The 18,898-nt window shown below is 44.3% G+C and overlaps 1 protein-coding gene across 1 annotated transcript in view; it reads right to left on the bottom strand.

Moving 5' to 3' along the window:
- FOXK1 (forkhead box K1) overlaps positions 1-18,898 on the bottom strand; it is a 55,235-nt gene that overhangs the window by 11,728 nt on the left and 24,609 nt on the right. Inside the window, exons 2-7 of the mRNA XM_038151046.1 lie at positions 16,826-17,023; positions 6,332-6,488; positions 4,928-5,074; positions 2,987-3,180; positions 1,699-1,865; positions 745-1,026 (exon numbers count right to left, since the gene is read on the bottom strand). Coding sequence (XP_038006974.1) covers positions 745-1,026; positions 1,699-1,865; positions 2,987-3,180; positions 4,928-5,074; positions 6,332-6,488; positions 16,826-17,023 — 1,145 coding nt within the window. The remainder of the gene's footprint in view (positions 1-744; positions 1,027-1,698; positions 1,866-2,986; positions 3,181-4,927; positions 5,075-6,331; positions 6,489-16,825; positions 17,024-18,898) is intronic.

The following is an 18,898-nucleotide window of genomic DNA, read 5'->3' as shown; positions in this document are numbered from 1 at the left end:
GCAAGAGAATATTTAACTCACTAAATCCCCCAAGGCTGGAATTTCCAGCTTAGGGACAAAAAAAGGCCTTTGTTCTAACTGGTTTCTGAAGATTGCTTTAATGGGGCACTGCCTGCACTTCCAGAAGCACATGCTTTCCTCTAGGAATCCAGGCCTGCAGAAAAGAAGGGCTCAATCATTTATTTAAAAAGCCATCCTGAAGCAGAGTTGCAGCCTTTCCCAGGCTCTCTCTTTTGGCTGGAAAATGCACGTGCTTTCACAGTGAATACACAGGCATGGTACTGGTATTGGGGATAATTACAAAAGCATGGAGAGATACGACAAAGGGGAACGGCTCCAAACTGAAAGTCCAGGTATAGATGAGATATTAGGAAGAAATTCTTTCATGTGGAGGCAGTGAGGGCCTGGAGCATCCTGGGATAGTGGAAGGTGTCCCTGCCCATGGCAGGGGGATTGGAATGAGATGATCTTCAAAGTACCCTCCAATCCAGATCACGCTATGATTCTATGGTAGTAAGCAAATTTTAAGCACTGCACGTTTTCTCAGGCTCTGAAGTCTGTTAGTTTTGTTCCCCAGGAGACAAGGGAACACAGTTGTCCTGCTCTCTGGTGGAGACAAAAAATGGATGAACTCTCATTTGGTTTAAGTTTCACCTGGAGAAACATCTTTTTAAATGGCTCAGTGCCCAGTGAGTGGAAACGTTCAAGACTTATTAGCAGAGTAGCAAGGGAGGTCAACGGTACCTCGGTGGTCAGCAGCTAAGTCCAACACTGCTCCTGCAGCTTCATGAGCTCCTCCTGCTGTGCCCTGGTTTGTGAGGATGTATCCATTTGCAGAGTTTGCAGAGGAGGTCACCACTCGGACCATGGTGACAGTGGGGGCTTGCTGAACGACATGGATTGCGTGGCACGAAGGCTGCTGAGAAGTCACTATGGATGCTGGCATGTAGGCCACTGGTTTGGCCACCAGGGTGGATGGTCGGGGAGGAACAGCCATAATCACTGGCTGGGCACTCACTGGAGATCCTGAACAGAAAAGAGAAGCACACGTTAACAGGAGAGGCAAAAAGACCCCCATGTATTTCATCTGTGCACTTCCAGTCTACTCAGTGCTTCAGCACTGGCAGGAATGGAGGTAGAAACAAACAAAAAAATCAAGCCTTCAAAAATACCACCCTCAAACTTATCCTTCCTAACGTACAAAAACCCTACTTGTCATCTGAGCACATTTCTGTCAATAAAAGCCATAATAAACACAAGAAAAAACCCCAAACCAAGCTTTCCTCAATGAGCTTTGCCTTCCAACCTCGCCCTACACCCCAGGTCAGCACAGCGGACAAGCAGATATTTACCAGGTCCTGGCCACAGCACCAGAGCTTGGTGTAGCCAAGTTGATCTTCTCCAGAGGCTGGTAAATGAGAGCAAGTGAGCTGTGTGTTACCATGGCTACTCTGCTGTCAGATCTTTACAGCCACCTAGCTCAAGGTTAGATCAGCTGTCTCTACACATGCTGCCACTCATCCAAAGAGGAGTCAGAAAAATGGTTTGAAGTTGTACTTGCACCATCAGTCTCTAACAAAGAAGTGGAAAAAGAGTCCTGGATCCTCCAGAAAAACACTGCAGAAGCCTTCCTGTGGTGTCCTCAGCACAGCATGTGGGGCAAGTGAAGAGGCAGGCTCTGGAACAAGAGCTACTCACCGGGTGCGCTCTGGGAATACCGATACTCTGGAACTGAGGCTAGCTTTGACCCAAAGTCGTGATCGTGTGGAATGGGTGAGCCCTCCCGTGACAGGCACTCTGGAGTCTGTAGGCCACTAGAGTGAGGGGACAGCAGGCCAGGGTGAGTAGGGGAGGCAGGAGCACTCCTGAAACACCAAAACGTAGCGTTGGCAAGTGCAGATGCATTTTGACCACAAGACAGCAGCAGAGACCCAGAGTTATGTCCAGTAGAGGATTCTCTAGGAAGGACAGCCTTTCCTCCAAACCACCCATTGCAGTCCTGCTGGGAAGAGCTGAAAGGTACACAGGGACCTCACAAACACTCCAGCTCCAAATACTGCTGTGCTATTCCTTGCTGAAGGAAACTGGACCCTTCAGAGTAGGGTCAACATTTCATTGTTAGACCCACTGCTGACAGAGAATCCCCAAATGCTCAGATCAGTTTTATAACTTCAAGTCATTCTCAAAGAACCTATGTCAGAGTTTGAGAGTGACAGGGAGAAGAAGAAAGATGCAAGTAGAGACAAGTGTCTGGCCCTGCATATGCCTGCAGAGCAGTTGCTTCCCCTTCTCCCTGTTGCCTCCCTCCCCAACTACTTGGTTCCCACCTCTGGTCCCAAACCTGTGAGGAATTGTACATTTCTTTAATGACAAACCAGAATAAAAAGCTGAAAAAATCTCCTCCTGTTTCTCCCACATTTTAACAGAGAAAATAGGAGGTGTGGGAGGAATGTTCCATGAAACTGCTACAGCTAGTGCTGAATTCCAAGTCTTCTCCTCACAGCTACAGGGCTCAAAGAAGCTGTCATTGCACAAGGCAGTGGAACTGACTGGAGCAGCCACACAGAACTCCCGTTGCTTCACTGCTGACAACCACCATCAACCTGATCTCCCTATAGGAGAGTGTTTTAAATACCACAGAAGTTATTCCCACTATGATCTAATCCACATCTAAACACAGCTTTCCTGAAATCAGAGATTGGCATCTGAAAACACTCACTCCAGTGATAACTGCTCTGAATTTCTTTGAAATGATGCCAAAACAGATACGTTATTTGATGCATTTCTGTAGTTTGCTTTTGGATTTTTTTTTTTTTGTTAAACACTTAAGAAGTCAGAACAATTTTCAGATTATGCCTCAGGACTAACTATATCACCTCTCAAACTATAAACAGAAGCAAAGTATACTCACTGTACTTCAGGAGAAGTTTTAGTTTATTTTCTTTGTAATGAGTTTGGCAGAGAGATGAGAGGAAATTGAAGTTACCTGGAGGAGAGAGGCCCAAAAGGTGTTCGGAAGCAGGACACTCCTCTTTGCCTTCTTTTTCTAAATGCTTGTTCTACAAGTTTGGCTTCAGAGGCAGGGTCAATCCTCCAAAAGGAGCCCTTTCCAGGCTCCTCTTGGGAGCGTGGGACTTTAATAAAGTAACGGTTCAATGAGAGGTTGTGCCGAATGGAATTCTGCAGGAAGCAGAGGAATGAGGTGATTATTTTGCCACGAACAAGTATGTAACAAAGACAAATGGGCTGCACCACACAGCTTGGAAAAATAAATCCACACTGCCAGAATCAGTGTTGAAGGTAGAAACAAGTCACTCAACTCACACAGCTCCAAAGTCACAGGAGAACAGCAGGAGAAAACCTGGGGGAAAGTGTGAGAGTTTCTCCTGACCAAGCTGAAAGATGGGTTTGCTTGGTACCAACCATTACTTAAATACATCTGGAGCCAGAGCAGTGACTTCTCTGTGGAAAGCCATGAAAGCAAGAGCTTTTGCTGAGGCAGGGGGAAATCACTGTAAACCACATCAGAACTCTCTCAAAAGACAGGCTTTATTCTTGGCAAGTGGAAAAAGTTGCCTGAGCCTGTGCTAACTGCTCACCTGCCAAACGATTACCAGGGTGCCCAAACATGCCCTAGAGGACACTGCATCTCACAGAAATCACAATGCAAGGCAGCCAACGTGCCCTCAGCCAGCTCTGAGAGAAATCCATGAGCTCTGTGGCACTCTGCAGCTCTCTGGATGATGACAAGTCTGTTTATCCTTTCCATTTTAACAGCCCACCTCTTACAGGGTGTAGGGCTGCCTTTTGGGCTGGGGAAGGGCTCAGCAAGGCTACATGTGCACAAACTCATCCCTCTTCCACTTTCAAAACAAAACAGAAGCTTTTCTAGCAGGTTTAGACAATCTCTTCACTGGTGAAGCCTTACAATGCCACTGGAGGGGAGAGAAAAAGGCAACTTCACTCCCTGCTGAAATGCAGCTCTCTGAAGCAGGATGCAGCAACTGGTTCACAAAGCTCAACTCTGCTGAGCAGGTTAGGGCAGGAAGTGAATTCCACAATTAATTAGAACTGCAGGGAAAAGCCAGGGAGGCAGAAATATATTTATTCCAACTGCACTCAAAGTGCACCAAGCAGTACTGCTCCTGCCAGTTGCACACAGTGAAATCAGCAGCTGCAAGAGCCTTTGCAGCTGTATTAGTGTATCACATTCAAATGCCAACACCCATGGCGGAGGTGTGATGCCAAGAAAAAGTCTGAAAGCAGGTGGAGTTGAGGTTCCTGAAACTTTGGAAGCAGCCCTCAAGTGAACATTGAAGTTTGATTTAGCATGTGTTAACTACATCCAAACTCTCCTCTGAAGCTGGTCAGGTTTCCTAGAGTACCACAAGGAGTGCATGGATTCCCAGTTTCCCAAGTTCCCACTCAAATTCAGAACTTGCAAACTGTAACTTAGGCAATGCAGTTGATACACTGGGAAAACAAAACATCTGTAATGATTTAAGGTGCTGTGATTTAAAATTGGAGCCTCAGTTTTAGGCTGGATATCCTGTGCTTGGAGAAGTCATGCCAAAGATGAGGTGAAGGATTAAGCAAGTATCTGGGCAGAGGAGTGACTGATAGCAAGGATATAGGGAAATAAAATACAAAATGAAAGACACATGACTACAGCATTAAAAGAGGAACTAGAGAGCCCAACAGTAACACACTACATTGTCATACAAAGTATTCAAAAAAAAAACCCCAAAAAAACCCCCAACAAAACTAATCACCCACAAATGAACTAGTCAGCTTGTGTTAAACAAATTCACTCTGGGAACAGTCAAAGCAGCTCTATTCCCAGTGCCCCAAATCTTTAATAAATGCATTTCAAAGCAGATAAGCCATGTCAAAGTAGTTTAAAAGCTTGTCAGTGTCAAGAACTCACCTGCCAGCCTTTGTCAGCAGTCCTGTAATATGGATAATGCTTGGTAATGTGGGCATAGATCCCACTTAGTGTTAATTGCCTGTCCTGCGCTGAAGATATAGCCTGCACAATTAGCTGAGCATAAGAATAGGGTGGCTTGGATTCATCCTAGGCAAGAAAAAAAACCAAACAAAAATTGAGTCACTAACAAAGAATTCCTACGCTGCAGTGTACCACAACCCAAACTTAAAAAGCATGTTGGGCTGTAATTTTCACTGATGCCAAGAGAGCAGCAGGGCAGCTAAGGGAGCATCAGCTCACCCATGGCTGTTTTATGCTGCCACCACCCCATTTAGCACAAGCATTTGCGTTCAAACAGAGCTACAGGGCCGAGTCAGCTGAAAGTATCTCCTTCCATCTCCCCACAAACACACATAAACCCCAACTTCAATCTGATTCCATTCCCCACTGAATTCCCCACACATGCCTGCACCAGCACAAGGAAAGGGGTCAAGACAGGCAATTGGAATCAAGAAAGAGTATAGGTACATTCACTGCTTTCTGTGCTCATGAATTAAAGCCTTCGGTTCTGCCCAGCTACAGCTCCACTCTGCTAGAAAGGTTTGAGGCTGTATGTTATCAGCCCTCCTCCCAGCAACAAGCCCAACGTGAAACCTGATCCCATCCCTTCCCTTCTCCAGCAGGATTTGTTTCATTCTAGGAACTTTAATTTGTTTGCTAGATCTCGTATTTCCAACTCTTCGCATTACTCCATCAAGAACAACCCTTCTTGTCTCAAGGGAGAATTAACTCTACAAAAAAAAAGCCATCTAGTAGTGTGCTCCTCCACCCAATCCCAAATCAGGTGGTTTTGGATGTGGAACTTTTAACTTTGATCTGAACATCAGCTCACCAAAATTACATTTTATCACTCTAACTAAGTTATTTTTTAATCTAGATTCCACTTGCCACTCTCCTCGTTTAACGCCTACTTGACAGGCCTTCATGTTTGTTTTAAAGTCTGACTACAGACTTCTCATGACAAGGATCTGGTTTCTTCCCCTGCTTCTGCTTTCTCCAACTGTGTTTTGCAAAATACCATTAATTAAAAGAAGAAAATGAGATGCTGAATTTTATGTGTCTGTTCTTTATGAGATCTTGATTTATCAAATAAGCAAAACTATTATTCTTGCTTAAACACTTTAGAGAGTGATTTGAATACATTTTAGGCAGCTAAGCCAGCAGAGTCTACCACTAAGCCAAGCACAGTTTGAAGGAATGACCTCCAACCCCTGCAGGACACAGCACCCTTATGGCCAGGGTGCTCTTAAACCCCTTTTAACTCTAACCAGGACTAGCAACAAAGCCCCAGGTTTTAACAATCCTCCCAGGGAGCACTGCTGGGTAAATAATGTTTGTGTGAACCTTTGGGCTGTCCCCGCCAGATGCATCTGCCTGCTGCTCTGAGGCTGCCTTTGCCGCATACTCTGCTGCCAGCTGCAGATCCGAGGTAATGTTGTGAACAAAACGATATCCTGAGGATCCAGCACCACGTGGACTGGCTGGGCAAGAGTTGGGAACACTGGAGAGGCAAAAAAAACCAAAAATAAATACAGTTGTTATTTCGTTTATTACCAAGGCATGCAGTTCTTACTCTTGACGGTACAGTAAAGCTCTCTGGTCATGGAGAAGCAGATGCAATGGCCTTACTTTTGCCCCTGTGACTTATCCAAAGCCCAGACAGATTGAAAAAAAAAAATCCACCAGAGATAAAATTGGAATTTCTACAAAATTCTGACACTCCCTGCCATATACACTTCCTGCAATCACAACAGAGCAGTGTTTCAAAGTATTAAACAATTCCTTTGTGTTTAGAGAAGCACTTCAAACTTCAAACAACAGACAGTGTATGAAGGATGAATATTTAGGTAAATGGATAGTTTGTTATTATGACTTGTTAAGGAACAACACACCAATCTCCTTGTAACACAGATCATAGTTAATCAATCCTTCTAACAGACAGTTCTGCAGCATCAGAGTCAAAGCACCCAGAGCAGGGATCTGCCATGAAGGTCTCTAACACCACATCTGAGCTCCACAGGGCCATTCCCTGACACCAAACAGCTGGAGACAGGCGTTTCCTTGGTTCACCCCACACCCAGGCAGCCAGCAAAGGGGAGCTGCGCTCACTGCCTGCACACAGAGGTGGCCCAGCATCAGCTCTGGCTGCAAAAGGCACATTCAGAGTGGCAGGGCCACCACAAGATGGCATTACAGGAACGGTGACTGAGCACCACAGGCTGCGAAAGGTGATAAAATGCTACAAACACATAAAAGGGGGATATAATTTGCAACATCACTCAGGCACACAGAAATGAGCGCTACAAGATGAGAACTAATTAGAAAGGCTTGTCTAGGGATCACACGTCCTTGATTTTTAGGGTTGGAAGAATCAAAGAAAGGTTTGGATTGGAAGAGAGCTTAAAGATCACCTTGTTCCAACCCCCTGCCATGGGCAGGCACACTTGCCACTGGACCAGGTTTTTCCAAGCCCCATCCAACCTGGCCTGGAAGGATGGGAGGAGAGGGATGAGTCTGGGAAGCTGAAGTTCCCTTTTTCTGTCTCTCCCTGTCCTGTGCTGTCCAGAATTGAGGGATTCAGTGCCAGAACAGCAGGATGCACAGCCAAATCCCAGGATTACAAATGTCTTCTAGGAGCAGAGAAACAGTAAACAAGAAAGCAAACCAATACACAGAAGATTTACATAGCAAAACAAGCAGTTCAAATTGTATGAAAAGATGCAAATTGAAGCTCACAGCTGGAACCAGAATTCAGTAAAACTGGCATAAACAATCCTCTTACTGGTGAAATGCCCAATAACTGACACAAACAAATGCTGACACTCATCACAGCACTGCACCAAATGCTGCATGAAAAAGCCCTGAACATGGTCCCTTCCTCAAAAGGTGACAGGCTGGATAGCTTCCCCCACATACACACAGGGATGGAGAGGAGGCAGTGAGACAACCCCTGTTTACTCAGTGGGCAATACCTTGGATGCAGAAGCAATTTGTCAGTGTAAGGAATGACCATTTCCTACCACAGTCCAGCCTGTAAACTGAGAAGTGCTGCTACTCCTTGTGCTGTCTCTGCAAATGGCTGCAGTGCTGAGCTCAGCACAACCCAGACTGGTTTCTTTTAAAAGTGAATTACAGAATGGGGGAGCTGGGGGCAGAGAAAAGGCAGCAGAAATCTCCAGCAGCAACAAACCCTTGAAACAGGGAACTCAAGCTCACTCCTGTCCCATACACCAGCCTCGTACAGCACCTGGTAACCCTTGCAGTGCCCAGCAATAGTCCTGGGCATTCATGGGTGATGCTCTTCAGAAGCACAGCACAAGGTAAAGCTTTCAGGTAGTGCAAGGTATAAAATGTTGATGAGCCCATACTTGTACATCTCCCTTTGCCAGAGATAAAGGCATTTCTTGCCCAGCCTTTCAAAGAGCAGAGACCTACTTGTGAAGGAAAATGAATGAAAATTTCCTACTCCAAGCTTTGGAAGTGGGTAATACTAAACCACAGAAGACACTCTTGATGTCTTGGTATTCGCATGAGGAGCTAGTGTGAATTTAATTATTCTGCTGTCATTTTTCCATAGCTTCTTCACATACACACTTCTTATAATGTGCAGATAATTACAACTGAAAGCCATTTTCATACATGAAACAATGACAAACTAAAACCACAGTGATTCTTTTTGTGTTTGGCACCCGAGCAATTATTGTAACACACGGGCTAGAAGTGGAATAGGATGAAACAGTTTTCTGATTTTGTTATTTGTCTGCAGAAATACACAAACAGCAAACCACAGAGACAGCAGCCAAAACTCAGGACAAAGATACAGAAGAAAGAAAAGTTCTCCAATAAATCCATGCTCTGCTTTTTTCCTCTGATTTCTTGCCTTTTTTCCCCCCTTTTTAATAAATACATAAACAAAAATAGATAAAAGAATTTATTCCTTTATTCAAGATCAGCAGAGCAAGCAGCTCAGTTTTTGCCTCTCCAGCTCTAGCGTGTGAATTTTAAGTATGATCTCTTGCTTAAAACAACAAACAAAAAAGCAAATGGGAGAAACCCATTCCTTGCAGGGCTGTGATTCTCTGGAGTGTTGACAAAGCCCCTCCAAACTAAAGTGTTAATAACTTGTAAAAAAGCCAGGCTCTCCCAGCAGATATTCACTGAAGAACAGGATCATGATCATCCCCTAAAAAAGCAGCTGCCCCTCGGGACAGCCACAGGTGATACCAAAGATTTGGAAGAGATACTAATCTTTTATCAGAATGAAGCCCTTTTGTGCAGGTAGATCTGCTTCCTCTCAGCCTGGATCGATGATCAAATCAAGAGATGTGGGGACAGAACAAACACCAGCGTTCAGGCACTCCAAGCACAGGCAGGGTAACACATGCTGCTGAGTGCTCAAGCTCTCAGTCAATCATCACAGCTCTTCAGAGGGGAGGCAGAGAGAGCTGACTACTGGAAAAAAACAAGGAGACACAATCTGTTCCCCTCCCAACATGGGACAGAAGGAGTGAAGAAACAGTTTTACTAAAAATACCCCTCTGAGGGTTAAGTTAAAATTAAACATTAGTGCAGTCAAAAGAAAACAAGCAAACACAATGCAGTGACATCAGTTTCCTGGAGTTCCTGGAATTCTCCTCACCACCCAAAGCCAGGGGCTGGCCAGGGATGCTTGCATGCACTCACACCCCCTTTCAAAATATTATGAAACAAAAAAGAGTTTTTCCTACAAACACCTGTTTGTGCTATAAAACAAACATCAACTGCAAGGGCACTAATAATGATCTGTTGGATATTAACATGGCATCAATACTTGGCCATAACTTGATCCATGTTGATACTACAACCTTTCATGGAGAAAAGCACAGCTAGGTCTGCAATTTCACCCTGCTCTGACATCCCACCACACTGCTGTGACCCATGCTCACTGTCCATGCTGGCAAACTTAGCTTACATCCAATCCAAGCTCATTTGGGTTAAGCTTGCTTGATATTGAAGAGAGCATTTTGGAGATGAACCAAATGTTTTACAGCACTGAAAGACACACAGAGCATGGATGCAACCCACAGTCTTAATCCTATGGTACCACGGTTAATGCCCCAAGTACCAGAGATCTTTGATATCCACTGAGGATTCAGCATCTCAACTTGAAACAGTCACTGCAGGCAGCCACTGAGCCACAGTTCTCTAAATACCATGCTGAGAACTCAGCTTTAGAATCAGACTACAACCACGTGCTGAATCACACCAGTCCTCTGCAGCATGTTTTCCATTTCAGACTTAACCCTTCTCTGGCAGGAAGGCCAGGAAGATGAGGGCTGAAGGCAGTGTCTGCAATACACTCACCCATGTAAGTGGCAGGATGCCTTTTAAACATGGGGCTTGAACGTTCTTTGTAACACCACAATTCACTTTCAACTCCTGCCAAGAGGAACCCAGCCTGCAAGTTCACAGCACTTGCTGGCAGCAATTAACTCTAAGCTGCTGGAGAGTGTGTACAACGTGCTGCATTGCTATTGGAATGTCCACAATCAGTTTGTTTAACCAAAGAATCAGCCTGCAAAATAAGGATGTACCACCGTGTGCATGGTGCATTCACACCAGGACACTGTATGTTGCTTGTCTACTCTCATTTAAAAAAAAAAAAAGAAAGGAGAAAGGATAGAGCAGATCCAGAGAAGGTACTGACAGGGGTAAGTAGGATGATTTGAGATATGGAATAAATTTCATACAAGAAAAAATTGTTAAAGACAGAAGCTGAGGTGTAAAGTGACAGAGCTATAAAAACAAAGCCAACAGGAAGTGTTTAGCTCCTGGCCTCTTGCACCAGAAGAGATGGTGAGCACAAAATGAAACCAAGCAGCACGTCCAAAACAAAAGAAAGTGCTTCTACTTCTGCGGCTTCGCTGTGGGGTGACATGCTGTAAGACAGGGCTGACGAGAAAGTCTGTGAGAATGGAGAAGGTCAGTACACAAGTTCTTGGGGAAAGGGAAGGGCAGGGAAGCCATCAGGGGCTTTAGAAGACAGTCAGAAGTCTCTGCTCCAAGGCAGTCTCCTGTCCAAGAAAATAGAGGCAAACTACACCTAAGTCAGCATTACTCTGTTTTTTATGTTATACAATCCCCAAGATACCTATGTCTGAGGCAGAACACTGCTAGAGGGATCTGTTTCCTGGGCACATTGAGATTCTCACATAAAGATTTCCACAGTCTCTCAATACTAGGCACGTTTTACGGACTAGGCAGTAATAAAAATAAAAATGAAGCAACAAGTACTTACATTATTTATTTATGGTCATATTACAAGTCTATGAACAGTCTGGAAACCAAAACACTCCCAAATTCCAGTGCCAACTTCCCCAGAAGGAGAGGCAGTAGTAGAATGCAGGAAAGCTGCCCTATTACTCAATTGAGGGATCAAGCTATGGAGGCTAAATTTAAGCCAGGTATATGGAAAAAGCACCTACCCTCTCTATGACAAAGAGGAAAGATTACCTGGGATCCCATAAAGAATTGTTCACCTGACTTGGAATCTGCACTGCTAAAGAAGAACAAAACCACTGCTGGTTTAGGATATGGCATGCACATGGTAGTGCCTTTGAAAAATTCCCACGTGCACATTTGTGAAGCAGGCACAGAGACACAGCAGGGATAAGAGTCACAGCCTTTGCAATGTTCCCAATATACAGATTCCAGTCTGACTGGGCATTTTTTAAGCCCCTGTGGGTACAGAGAAGAAAAATCACCATTTCTTATAATCCTCTCCAGTCTGTTCCTCGAATGCAAGCTGGAAGTGTGTTGCCCTGGGCACAAGGACTATGGTTAGAGAAATAGCACAAACCTCTGACTACCACATTACTCCACTTCATGAGCCTGCAAAAAGGGGCATGAAGATACAGGGACGCTTTTTATGTGCAATAAGCAAGAATCAGGTCAAAGTACAGCCCTTGGACTTGCGAAACAAGCCTTTCCACGATACACCAATCAGCAAGAATGGCTGAGAATCCTCCACTGCTCTCACCTTCCCCAGCCTAGCCCCAACATCGTAACTCAAAGAAAGGCAAGTCCTTGCACGTTGCGTGTTTCAGACAGGTTTCAGAAGCAATCACAAGTGGTGAGACTGCCAAACCAAGCTGGATTTTGATGTGAAAGGAGAAATCTGAGAGCTACCCTGCCTGCTTAATGCTGAAGAAAACCAAAGCTGTCGAACAAGCCACAAGTGAGAGAAAGTGAGCTATCCACGAAAGGTGAAATTGTTATTACTCGTCAGTGCTCCAGTGGTTCCCCTGGAAAGGAAGTGACTTCACTCCAACTGTGGATTCAGTGAGCATTTTATACTCATTGGGGAAGAGGAAGTACTCCTGTAGCTGGTGACATCTGCAACCCTTCCTCCAGCACATGGCTTGGCACATGTCCTCTAGCACACGGTCCATTATCTGCAATAAACATGCGTAGGAGCTCCCCAGCCCAGCACAGACTCTTGCTTCTCTTATGTGATGTATATGCATCATCCTCCTTGGCTTGTGGTTTGGAGACTCGGGTGATTAAAAATAATCACCTCTCTGTCCAACTGTGGGAGTTGCCTGAGCTGTGCATTCTGCCTGAGTGCAGGAAGTAATGTATAACTGAGATGATGCAAAAGAGCCTGCAAAAAACCTGCCTTGGAGCTCTTCAGCAGCGTTTCAGTTCAGTGGCTCACAGTGCTCTGGGATGAGGCGAAGCCTCAATGAAATGGAACAGGGAATATTTATGCATCCTGCTCCAGTGAGTGAATGCATCCACTGAAACCAGGCTTCATTCAGCTTCCCCTACACACCTTCAGAGTAAACGTGCAAGTGCAGACTAAATCCCAAGGGTTGTGAAACAGCAGTGCACGGCTATCCTAGGGACTATAAAAAGCCCCTCTCCTTTTTACCAGCCAAATCTGGATCAAAGCAGAGCCAGCATTTGCAGGTCTGCTGTAACATGGCTCATACACACTCATGTCATGCTTTATGGAATAAGAGCTCAATACATAATTTATCTACTACACACGCCTGTGAAGTAGTAATTACACTATGCATGCATAAAAATCAGACAATGAATTTAAATGACCTGTTAAAGGCCACAAAACAAGTTGGTGGCTAAGTCAAGATAATTGCAGTTACCTCTGAGTAATCCACTATCAGAGCATGCAATGTGCTACTGAACTCATTTCCCTGAGTGAAAAGGACCATATGAAACCAAGCAATTCAGCTCACACCTTCTGGTTTACTAATCAAGCTTATAGAACAAAAGAAGTTGATCTTTCATTATTCATGCCATTAACTGCATTGCAAACTAGTTATCAACCCTTCTAGTAACAGCCAAACTTGGGCAGGCACATTAAGAGCTAACAGTTGAAATACAAATTTGGGTTCACACACAAATATATACCAGTACAGCTGTTAACACTGAACCTCACCAGACACTTTTCAAGCATGGTTCTCACAGGACCCTAAGGACTCTTACTCCTACATGTCAAAGAAATTTTTTTACTGATAAAGATTGCTTTTGTGAGCTAAGAATCCATGCCCTTTCTGTGAAAAACCCAAACAAGTACAAGACAAAACATTCAAGCCCGAAGTTATTCTAGTGCAGAGATAAGCCAGAAGTAGAAGCTGTAAAATATGAATAATACTACTGACCTCCATAGTAGGACATTTAGTATTTCTGTGTTGTGTGTGTGTGTGTGTGTATCCCACTGAGAACATAACTGCTGTCTAGAATAAGGAAGCAAGTACAAAGAAAGAATTTAATTTTCATAAATATTAAGACCACCCCAGCTCTGAGGGGCAAGGCTACAGAGAGATGCTATTTGGTAAACTGAGTCAAGTTACTGCTACAGGGCCATTAACAATGACTGGACCATAGTAAAAAGGAAACTAAACACTGTAAATCCAAATTCCAACTCAGTAAGACCCTGAGACCAGGAATAGAGTCCTGCATCACACCTTGTCTCTGTAGATCTGATAATAATCCAAGCACAAGCCACTTTTGGGCTAGGTTACAACACAGAGTCACATACATGTAGATGTTGTGCATTTATCACAAAATCAGGCAAAGTGAAGTGTTTGCAGCATAGGTGAGAAACTTTGTGGAACCACTGTCACTCAAAGAGGAGCCTCCAAATCCAAGGTGCAGAAGCTTAAAGCCATGTACTGACAGACAGTTCCTTAACTCCTGAAACTGTGACTAAGTTTTATCTCCAAAACGTAGAGCTGAATTCAAGCAAACCCCGTATGATTTTCACAGAGCTTTTCAATGCCTTGAACCTACTGAGAGCAATGTAGTGCTACTCTGCCCTTTCATATGTAGTGCAAAATGGCAGGCTGCTTCTACCGAGTTCCTACAACCACAGTGGCCTTTTCCTTTCTGGAAAAGGAAAGAAAAATGCAAGTCTGATTTTTTTGAAAAGGAGTTTTGAACTCAAATCAGGAAGAAATAATCCATGTCTGTTTGCAACCCTCCCAGCATGCTGCCAACCAACATTTTCCCTTACAGCTGTACAACAGCATTCAAAACACATCCACACAGAGCCCCTCCTGGAGACAAAACACCTAGCTGAGAAAACAGTGAGCACATTTCTCCCCAGGAATAAGCAGGAATCTTGCTTTGCAAAGCTGCTGAGGGTGGCAGGTTTGGTTTTGTTTAACTAAAGCTCATTCCCTCTCTAGGCAATGCACTTTGCAGAGGGAAAATAAATAGGCTGGAAAAAACCCAGAAGCTTGCAGGGGAGAACCTGCAGGGAAGCAAACTGCAGTGTAAACAGGGAGGCAGAGCAGGGCTGGGGGTCAGGAGGGCAGGGCTGGATCTGGGGGGGGGAGTGCAGGTACAGCCCCTGCCCTACAACAGGGCGGAGGCAGGAAAAGGGGGCCAGGAGACACTTTCCAAAAAGGAAATTTCACCCTGCCCAGGATTTCCAAACTGCAATAATTTTCCATGGGCCAATCAGGGAGGAGCAAGGCAAACGCACCAAATTAGGAAAGTAAATACTAGAAGGGGGAGAGGAAGGAGGAGGAGGAGAACCCAGCAACCACCTCCCAAAGGCAGCAGAGGCAGAGGGGTCTGAGTTTCATGCTGAGCCCCACCAGCCCTCCCAGCTCTGCCTCTGGGAAGGAGGAGAGGACACTGTGCCAGCCTCACCCAGCACTATGAAGCCACCAAGAGATCAGAGAGCTGCCCTGGAAGTCAGATGGCCAGAATGCATAGCTACATGCTCCCAAAGGAGCATTCTCTTCTCAGGCAGAAACACCCAAATCACTTCCCAAGCCTGGCCCACAGGGGAGAGCTGCAAGACCCTGCCGGGGGAGAGGGGAAGGCTGAAGGGGCTGAGCAGGGATGTTTACAAACGTGTCAGGCCCTCCTCTGTAAGAGGAACTCGGAAATGAAAGGGCTTCAGCAAGCGAAACCTCAGATGTCTTTTGAGGTTTTCTGAAGACTTGGCTGGATTAGCTTCTGCTCGAGACAAACGGATGCAATCATTAATCATCCTTAGTAAACACTGCGTTAGGGGCCGAGCACAATTCAACACTACTATTTCCACTTTCTCCTTATGCAAAAGAAACATTCCCAGGGAATCAAATATCAGTTGCAGGCATATGCCAGAGTCAAAAGATACAGCCTCTGTTAGTAACACAAACCACACTGTGCTGCTTTGCACAAGATGACTGAATGGAAACTAACTACCATATGTTGGCAAAGGAACCATCCCCCTCCCCTCCCAGCAACAAGCTTCATCTAAAAAGAGAAGGTTAAATATAAACTAAAAGCAGTGCCTGAACAGAGGACTAAAACCACAGCTACCTCCAGCCCCCTCTTTCTAGAATATCTGCACTGCACATCTGTGCAGCTCTGTAAGGCGGTCGGAAAAACCCAAACAAGCCTCTGGATCATGCAAACCCAAACCAGCTTCATTGTGACTCTGAAGTCTCAGTCTCAGCCATGCAGATTTGAATACTACTCACTGAATTAGTGCTGTCAGAAGAGATTTGCATATTATACCTTTTTACAAATGTACAGACAAGAAAACAACCCAAAGGCTACTACTATTACCAGGCACACTCTTGCTATTTTGATGCACACATGTTTTAAAATTCTAATGCATCATCCTATACCATGAGTCTCCTTTACTTAAAAAAATGCATGACACTTCAAGTCACAGATTTAACTTTAAAAGATTTCACTGAAACTCTGTAACCTCAACTCTTTACTGAAAAGGAAAGAAAATACCCCATACAGTAACTTGATGTTCATCTTATTTCTACTGCACATCCACTGATCAGATAATTTACAAAACAGGATACTCGCCCAGATGTACATTTAGATTGCTACAGCCCCTCAGTACATGGTCAGCATCCTACCCCCATTTCCTTCCATTCCCAGGAAACCACGTGCCAATGGCCACCCCGTCCCTAACTTCAGATAACAGCAGCACCACCCAGCAACAACAGAATATTACTGGGATAAAAATAAAACAGGCAGCCTTAAGATAGAAAGTATATGCCTGCTTTCTTTTCTCCATGCATATAGGTAGCTCTCAATAAATATTTCTGATTCCACTGCCAAAGATAGACTCTATATGTAATTCTATAGTGTGAAACCAACACTCACGTTTACCCTTGAACCCTCTGAGCTCTTGAACAAAACCCTTGTGCCCTACTGCTGGCCACCATAACGTTTTTTAACAGTCTCCCATCATTTTGAACATCAGAGATTTAACTAGTTATTTTTAATGGGGCATTTCTTGCACCAAGGATACCAAACAAAACAGGGCAGACAGACTGATGTCAGAGAACACATTTTTGAGAATTAACATCTTACCTGATAGTGCCTGTGGGGGATGGGAGGGGACTGACCACGCTCCGGAGATCCGGCTCCGGGATGTGGATCTTCAGAGGCGATATTTGAGGGTAAAGTGGCCGAAGGGGATGTGTTGAGGCTTCCTCTTTTACTTCCTCTTTATGGTATAAAGATGTGAACTGGATTTTTATAACCGTGCTAGGGAATCGGAAAGTACATCTGGAAGAGAAGGAAAGGGAAAAGTCAGTTTCACACCTGATACTGAGTGTATTTAAGAGGTTTTGTATGCAGTTGATGCATCATTAATCAATTCAAAGTCCAACATTCTCTACTGATCTTTCTGCCTAGTGTCTTGGGCAGAATTACTGATCATTCATAAAGCTCTGTAAATACTTCACAGTGAATCATGGGCCATCTAGAGATGAGATGCAAGCTGAAGATTTGGGTACGTTCAGTGATTTCCTCAAGGCCATGTATTCAATCAGAGACTAAACAAGATGCACTCCTGTAACAACAAACTCTTGGGTTCCTGCAATGTATCAAGGACTGGGATCTATTTTTTTATTAGCTCGTTGTACACATCTCAGCAAGATCCAAGTCACTAGAATGTATCAAACCACAAGCAATAGGGAACAAAACAGCCATAAAGTCCAGGCAGAGAACAAACAGCCTCCAAGTAAGACCAGAGAGTACTATTTAAAGACTTGTCTCTATATATTGTATAATTGATATCCATTTATATTTGTGCACATGATGTTAAAGGATCATCTAGCAGGTTTCATATTAAAATACATTCATTTAGAAGTGCCTCCCTTTAGGGTTACAGCTAGCAGGTTTACAACAGGGCCCCTGCAAGCCTGTGGGGCCTCATTTCTTCTCGAAGTAAAATTTCTTTCCAATTGTTATTTAGGAAAAAAATTAATCATACAAGTGCAGCCTTCAGGAGATGCTTGGAAATTCAAAAGGAAATAAGCACTGACATTTTCTATATTTGAACAAAATGCTTTCTAATTTACAGTGTCTACAATGAGCACAGGGCTGTAAGAGAGAGTGTTCTGCAATTCTTCTTATTGCACTTTAATTAGACAATCATGTGCAATCAATACAAGCTTTCCAGGAATCATTTCACTGATACTAAGGTTAAAGCAGCAGGAAATAAAAACCAGGTTTCACCGTGGGAAAGGCCAGCAGAGCACAGTAATTGTGCTGGATTCCAGCATCTTGCCTATAGAAGGAAAGGAAGGGATTTGGGTGGTGTTGTTCTAGCACTCTTAAGTGCTGGTGTGGGCTGAGCAGAATTCTTTTAACCAGTGCATTATTGAATCCTGCCAGGTAACAGAACAAGGTGACAAGCAAGTCAATCTGCTTTTGTGACCGCCTTATCTTAATGGTGCTACTGACAGAAATGCAGCTCTAAAATACACTCGCTTGCTCTTGGTTCTTTGGCAAAGCAGATTGTGCTGTAAGGTAATGCTCAAAATTATCATTCAGGCATGGGCAGCTCATTCCCATCTCCCCCCTCATCTCTCAAATAAGCTGGCTCAGCATTCAGCGGCTCACAATGCCTCTGCTAGTATAGCAGGAGTTTGCATTGCATTTAATTCACTTCAGAGGTCCTGCCACCTGCACTCATTAATGCATTAAATAAGAACATCATTGTTGGCAACGCAACCTAATTGTGTTTATCTAACCCTTCTAAACAAGGTTCCCTGCAGACTCAACATGAAGGCACAGTTCAAAACAGCAGTGTCCATGCCTTGCAGTGTCTGCCAGCAGCAAGCACCAACCTCCAGAGATGAACCTGAAACAAGGATGTTGAGCCACTGCCCTGGATTTTAAGCTTTGTACTTCTACATAGATTTGCTTAAAGAGAAAAAGCTCAAAGTACATATATTTGCAATGAGCATCACATGGACTAAGGCTCAAAACCAACACAAGCAAAGCTTCATCATTTCTCAAGCCCTTATCAGAGAAAAGCTGAGCTGCCTGTCACAGAGCGATGGAATTCTCTGCTGTAACACCAACTGCTCAGCACTTTCCAACACCTGAGTCAAGGACAAATCAGTCCCTGTTCAGCAGTGTTCAGTGCAATCC

The sequence above is a fragment of the Motacilla alba genome, chromosome 14 (genome assembly GCF_015832195.1).
Source record: "Motacilla alba alba isolate MOTALB_02 chromosome 14, Motacilla_alba_V1.0_pri, whole genome shotgun sequence".
Classification (NCBI taxonomy): Eukaryota; Metazoa; Chordata; class Aves; order Passeriformes; family Motacillidae; genus Motacilla; species Motacilla alba.
This window is presented reverse-complemented; position numbering and strand designations above follow the sequence as displayed.